We start from the raw sequence: 6,759 nt of genomic DNA on the forward strand, positions 1-6,759 counted from the left end.
AAATTTTTTTATATTAACGATCTTAAATAAATTCAGTTGATGGTAATTAATTTTGATTAAATAACTTCTTCAATAATAAAAACTTCCAAAAATAATTATTCATGTGCGTACAATGTAAAGAGAAAATAATTAATTTATAAAGTGTGTCTATAACAAAATGGACGTCTATTTATATATCTCAAAAAGATAGGATTATTGGTGATTTTTTTTTCTAATTTGTATTTTTAAGTTATCTATACAAATATATTAAAAAGTGTGCGAAAGAAAGCCTATGTGCCATGTGGCACTCTCTTCAAATTTCTAATGCAAACGCTTTATGTTCATGTGTACTCCTCACTTTTAAAAAAATGTGTAAATGCAAGGTATCGAACACGTGATCTTTGAAATGAAAAGTAAGAGCTTAACCATCAATACACTATGACTTTGTTGTTTAATGTTTCAAATAAAATGTCATAAAGTCTTGTAATAATTGTAGTTAACTAAAAAGACTTAACAATTATATACCCCCTCCGTTTTTTTAATTGTTGTATGCACAATAATTTATGCAGTGTCACTTTGAAGCTTTTTAGAGTGTACTTTTTGATCCATTTAATGTAAAATAATGAAAAAAGCGAAAATTATTAGTATTTTTGGGTGGATCAAGAGAAGAACAAATATAAACGTATTACTTTGTGGTGGGCCAAGTACTCAAATAAGAAAAATGTAGCAATTAAAAAGAAACAACCATTTTAAGAAAAATGTAGTAATAAATTAAAAAACGGAGGGAGTACATCTTTACCACTCTTATTACATAACTTAGCTTACAAGAGAATATGGATCATGTCATATTCTCTTACCACAATTCCTTTTAAAGGTATTGTTTTCAAACTCAAAACTTTCAAATTTTTTTTACTTATCATGATGTAAATTTTTCAATTTCTTAACGGATAAAAATTATGAAAAGTAGCAAAATAAATTGTGAAATGAAAAATAATAACATATTTGTTTACTGTAACTGACCCGAGGCATAGCTCGGGAAAAAAAAACTAGTTCATATTACAATACTTGAATTATATAAAATAACATTTATGACACACTGCCACATGTCCACAAATGGTTGGCTTAGCTCATAAGATGACCAATCATAGTTTGGGTCATAGGATGACCAACCATGGATTAAGTCATAGCATGACCTAAATACAAACATTAAAAAACCATGGATGCAATCTCATATTTTTTTTAGCAAGGTTCGTGACTCAAATTAATGCCAAAAAAAAACCATGAGTGGGCATGCTCTAAGTACTTGTTAACTTATTGACTTATGGTTGTTATGTTTACCATCACTTATATAAATTATTGTTATGTTTATTGTACAACATATTAACTCTCGTTATAATCACTTAGGCGGTTAGGCCTCATATGATCCGTTGTTGTAAATATATGATTGTCATTTGTTATAATATCATAACATATCAAGAGTCGTGTACTAATTTATAATCAATATAGTGTTACAATGGTTTTATAATTATATGAATACCAATGTACTACTAAAATGATCAAATATATTGATAAAATAGTTTGTTTATACTTTATCATATATAGTCACAACATAATACATATATATCGTGTTATGTTTGTTATTGTTATTGCTATTATTAGCATTGTTGTTACTATTACTATTAGTATTTATATTGTTATTATTGTTAGTATCCTGTTCTTATTTATTGCTATTGTTAGCATTGTTGCTATTATTATTATTATTATTATTATTATTATTATTATTATTATTATTATTATTATTATTATTATTATTATTATTATTATCATCATCTCATCATTCATCATCATCATCATCATCATCATCATCGCTTTATGTTTATTATTATTATTATTCTCATTATCATCATAGCTATTTACAAACTTATATATCAATCATAATGCTTATAATAATAAATCATTTATATAAACCTTAAAATTGATCCTCTACTTGTTATTATTGTCGTTGGTTATAATATATGATATTAGAACATATGAAGAGTCGTTCTATTTCTTTACTCATTAGAGTGGTTATACGCAATTGATTAGTCGAAATAAGAGTTAACTAAGAGAATACACTAAACATCATGATAAATAATATAATATTTTATTTGTTTTGTTGTTATCATCCATATATTTATCGCACACTTACATATGTATATATATGTGGATCTTAAGAGCATGAGCAATGGGTGGGTTGGTCTTTGAATTTTTTTATTTCTTTCTCCTTTCCTCCTTCTTACACCTCACATCCCACTAAAACTCCCACCAACTCGTCTTTTTTTTCTCACAATGGTTTGGTTGGTCTTATTTGGTTTTTCTATTTCTCTCTCATACTTTTACCATACTCCATCATATAATCTCTCCCCTACCCCAATGTTTATTATGAAATAGATGATTTGAATTAATAAAAGCTAATTAGATTACGTTAAATTAAATTACGTTAAATTAAAATACATCATTGGCTTAGTATAAGTAATTGTAGATAGGAGAGGAGGAGGAGATAATTGTATCATTTTTTTTCCTCCCATGAGCTCTCTAGGCGCACGATAAGGTGAACTCGCTATCGTGCACCCTCCAGCAGAATGGGCCGGAAAAAGAAAAATTCTGGTGCTAATATGGTGGCGCAGGAACCAGGAAGCTCGAGTCAGATGAATGCAGGCTCCAGGAGTAAGGTTGTTGGAGCGGACTTTACTGAAGGCAATGGAGCAGTAACTTTAGCGAAGGACTCTAATGGAGACGAAGTTCTGGTGACACCAGATCGAGTCTAGGAGGATATGGTTGTTGGAACTGAGATGGCTGATAAAAATTGCGATAGTTGGAAATCGTTCACCCAAAGCAAGATATCAGATAAAGGTATGAGCTTAAACATTGTAGCTTCGATGATTGTTAATGGTGCCTCTCTTGCGAAACTTGCAAAAAATGATGTTGATAGAATGACTGAACAATGGGCTAATGCTCTAGTGGTCTATATCATAGGACAAAACCCTAGTATGATGGCCATAACCAACTATTGCAAAGCTCAATGGGCTCCAAAGACTGAACCTAGGATTTTTAAGCATGAGGAGGGATATTTCATTATTAAGATGGAGAATAGGGAGGATATAGATGCTATATTGTACGCAGGGCCTCACCTTTTCTATGGGAGGGCAATGATTATGAAACAATGGACCTCAGACTTTAGCTTCCACCAAGAAATCTTAAAGGTAGTTTCATGTGTGGGTTAAACTACCAAATCTTCCCCTGAATTGCTGGAGTACAGATTCTCTAAGTAGGTTGGGTAGTCTACTGGGGGTGCCCATTTATGCAGATGAGTGCACTACGAAGCAATTGCATATTCCTTTTGCAAGGATTCTTGTGGAAATGGATGTAACAAGGGAGATTCCTGAAGAAATTCAGTTTGAGGATCCAAATGGTGCCTGCCTTAAGCAAAAGGTTACTTATGATTGGTTGCCCCCATTTTGCAAGAAATGTCAGAAGTTAGGGCACCAATGTGAAGCTACTGTTGTGACTAAGGCCAAAGTCATAAAAAAAATGGGTGCCTAAAGGTAATGTGGTAGCTCAGAGCCAGCCAAATGTGCCTAATGAGGATGCCAGGAATCCCAATACTTTTGTATCTGCTTTAGAGGTCGGTATTGGGGCAAAGGAGGGAGTGAGACCTACATTGGAGGTCCCTCCTTCTGATATGCCTACTCATGTGACCCCAGTGGTTACGCCAATACCCTCTACTCAGAAGCAGATAATTGAAGAAGAAGGAGCTTGGAAATTGGTTACTAGGAAATCCAAAGATAAAGGCAAACATGCTGCCTATAAATCTGTTAGAGCTTCAGTGCAATATGAACTTCAGTTAGGGAGGGAATCTCAGTTGTTACTGAGGGTGCTAAGGGACCAAACCCTTATCTATCCTAATGATTTGTGCAACATGGAATATGAGAGGGATGAATGATCCCTTCAAAATAAAGGAGGTTAGGAAATTCCTAACCTCTATAAGGTAGATGTTTGTGGGCTTTTGGAAACAAGGGTGAGGTCTCATAACTCTAGTAAAGTCCAAGAGAAGTTTGGGCATGAGTGGAGTTGGCTTGATAACTATAGTTACTCTCCAAGAGGTAGAATATGGATAGGTTGGAGACCTGGCAATGTGCAGCTGATGGTGGAAGTCACTCATGAACAGTTTATGGTATGTAAGGTGGGTTGTTGGGCTTTCAATTTCAAGATTGCTGTAATATATGGCCTTCACACTATTGCAGATAGGAAGCATCTATGAAATGATCTTAAAAGGTGGGTGATACCTACCAGTCCTATGATTATCATAGGTGATTTTAATGCTGTGTGGCATTCGGAAGACAGATTGGATGGTTCTATAGTGTGTGATGCAGAAACGGAGGATATGGAAAAGTTTCTGCTTGATACTAGTTTGGTGGAAGCGAAAAGTACAGGACCTTTCTACTCTTGGTCTAACAGTGGAGTAGGAGCTGACAGAATGTTAAGCAGAATTGACAAAGCTTTTGTTAATTCTACATGGTTGTTGAGGTATAATGATGTTGTAGTGCAGTATTTAAGTCCAGGGGTGTCAGATCACTCACCTTTGTTATTTAATATGAAAGTTGAGAGCCAGGAGGGTAGGAGACCTTTTAGATTTATAAATGCTCTTACTGAGCATGAAGACTTTCCTGGATGTTGTTACAAAAGCTTGGGGATCTATGCAAGCAAATTACAAGCTTAAAAGTGTGTGGCTGAAGTTGAAGGCTGTGAAGAAAGCTCTTAAACAACTACATCAATAGAAGTTTGATAGGGCTCATGAAAAGGGGGAGGAGTTGAGGCAGCAGCTTGTCCAGCTCCAGACCCAGGCAAGCTATAACACTAATGCTGGGGCTCATTTGGAAGAGAAAGAGCTGTTAAGAAATATGAAGTACTGGTCTAGGGTTGAAGAAAGTATCTTGCAATAAAAAGCTAGAATAGCTTGGCTTAAAATGGGTGATGATAACACTTGTTTCTACTTCACTGCTACAAAGGCAAGAACTGCCAGAAATAAAATTACTATTTTAGTTGACAGTAATGGAAACACCCTAACAGATCAACATGCTATCTCTAATGAGATTATGGGATTCTACAAGAGCTTGCTTGGGTCTTGTGCTTCTTCTTTACCAGGAATTGACTCAGCTACCGTCATAGCAGGGCCAATTCTTAGTAGTGCTGCTAGTGTCCAGCTAATTCAAGATATTAGTGAAAGTGAAGTTAAAAAGGCTCTTGATGTTATTGATAACTCAAAAGCTCCTGGGTTGGATGGTTTTAATGCTCTTTTCTTTAAAAAAAGCTGGGACATTATCAAGGGAGATGTTGTAGGAAGTGTGAGGGAATTTCTTGCTAATTCTTGTATGCATGGTCCAATGAATAACACTGCTGTGACTCTGGTGCCTAAAGTCCCAAATGCTTCTCAAGTTAAGGATTTTAGACCAATTGCCTGCTGTTCTGTTATGTATAAAATTATCTCAAAAATTTTAACTAACAGACTTCAAGGGGTTATAGGGGAAGTGGTGAATGAGGCTCAACCTGGGTTTTATTCCAGATAGGCATATTATTGACAATATCTTGTTAGCTACTGAGTTAATTAGAGGCTATAAAAGAGCTAGAATGTCTCCTAGGTGTTTGATGAAGGTTGACATTAAAAAAGCTTATGATTTAGTTGAATGGCCTTTTCTGGAGAGCCTTCTAAAGGAGTTGGGGTTTCCTAGCTTATTTGTGGGGTGGATCATGGCCTATGTGAGGAGTGTATCATATTCTATCATGCTAAATGGGTATCCTACTTCTCCTTTCATGCTAAAAAAGGACTTAGACAAGGGGATGCTCTTTCCCCCTTTCTATTTGCCCTTAGTATGGAGTATCTAAGTAGGTGCCTAAATGAGCTTCACCTTGATCCAAATTTTAACTATCACCCTAAATGTGAGAGGTTGAAATTAACTCACTTGATGTTTGCTGATGATTTACTTCTTTTCAGCAGAGTAAATACTAGCTCTATTGGTTTAATGTTTGAAGCTTTTCAAAAAAATTCAAAGGCATCAGGGTTGGTTGCCAGTGTGGAAAAAAGTCACATATATTTTAGTGGAGTGCAAGAGGATAGTGCTAATGAGTTAGCTAATATTGTGCACATGCCTATAGGTGATCTGCCTTTTAAGTACTTAGGAGTCCCTTTGACTTCTAAGAAGCTTACTTATGCTCAAAGTAAGCCACTGGTAGAGAAGGTCACAAGTAAGGCTCAACCATGGATGGCTCTCTTTCTCTCTTATGCTGGCAGATTGCAGCTCGTAAGAAGTGTGCTCAGTAGTATGCAAAACTATTGGGCTCACATTTTCCCTCTTTCCAGGAAGGTGATTACAACAGTTGAGGGGGTGTGTAGGAGTTCATGTGGATTGGTTCTACAGAAGAAGGAAGGAAAGCTCCAATAACTTGGAAGGTGCTTCAATACCCAAAGAGTGGGGGAGGATGGAACTTATTAAACATGTATCACTGGAATAAAGCAGCTATGATGAAATTACTCTGGGCTATTGAATTCAAGAGAGACAAACTGTGGGTGAAATGGGTTCATGCATACTACATCAAAAGAGCAACTTTGTACTCTGTGAATATTAGTGCTAATTGCTCATGGCTGTTAAGGAAGATTGTACAAACAAGGGAGCTGGTGAGTGAACTGGGAGGGTGGCAAAACACCTGTACTGACCAGCATTTTAGTATTAAAAAAGTGTATAA

At 35.4% G+C, this 6,759-nt stretch overlaps 1 protein-coding gene across 1 annotated transcript; it reads left to right on the forward strand.

The window, feature by feature from the left end:
• Positions 1-5,888: 5,888 nt before the first annotated feature.
• On the forward strand, positions 5,889-6,458 carry LOC104897238 (uncharacterized). The gene has a single exon (XM_010684081.1). The coding sequence runs from the start codon at positions 5,889-5,891 to the stop codon at positions 6,456-6,458; it is 570 nt and encodes a 189-aa protein (XP_010682383.1).
• Positions 6,459-6,759: the final 301 nt, after the last annotated feature.

The sequence above is a fragment of the Beta vulgaris genome, chromosome 1 (assembly GCF_026745355.1).
Source record: "Beta vulgaris subsp. vulgaris cultivar EL10 chromosome 1, EL10.2, whole genome shotgun sequence".
Lineage (NCBI taxonomy): Eukaryota > Viridiplantae > Streptophyta > Magnoliopsida > Caryophyllales > Amaranthaceae > Beta > Beta vulgaris.

What these genes read in the sequence shown, in the direction of transcription:
- LOC104897238 (XM_010684081.1), top strand. Translation starts at nt 5,889, where the DNA reads ATGGAGTATCTAAGTAGGTGCCTAAATGAGCTTCACCTTGATCCAAAT.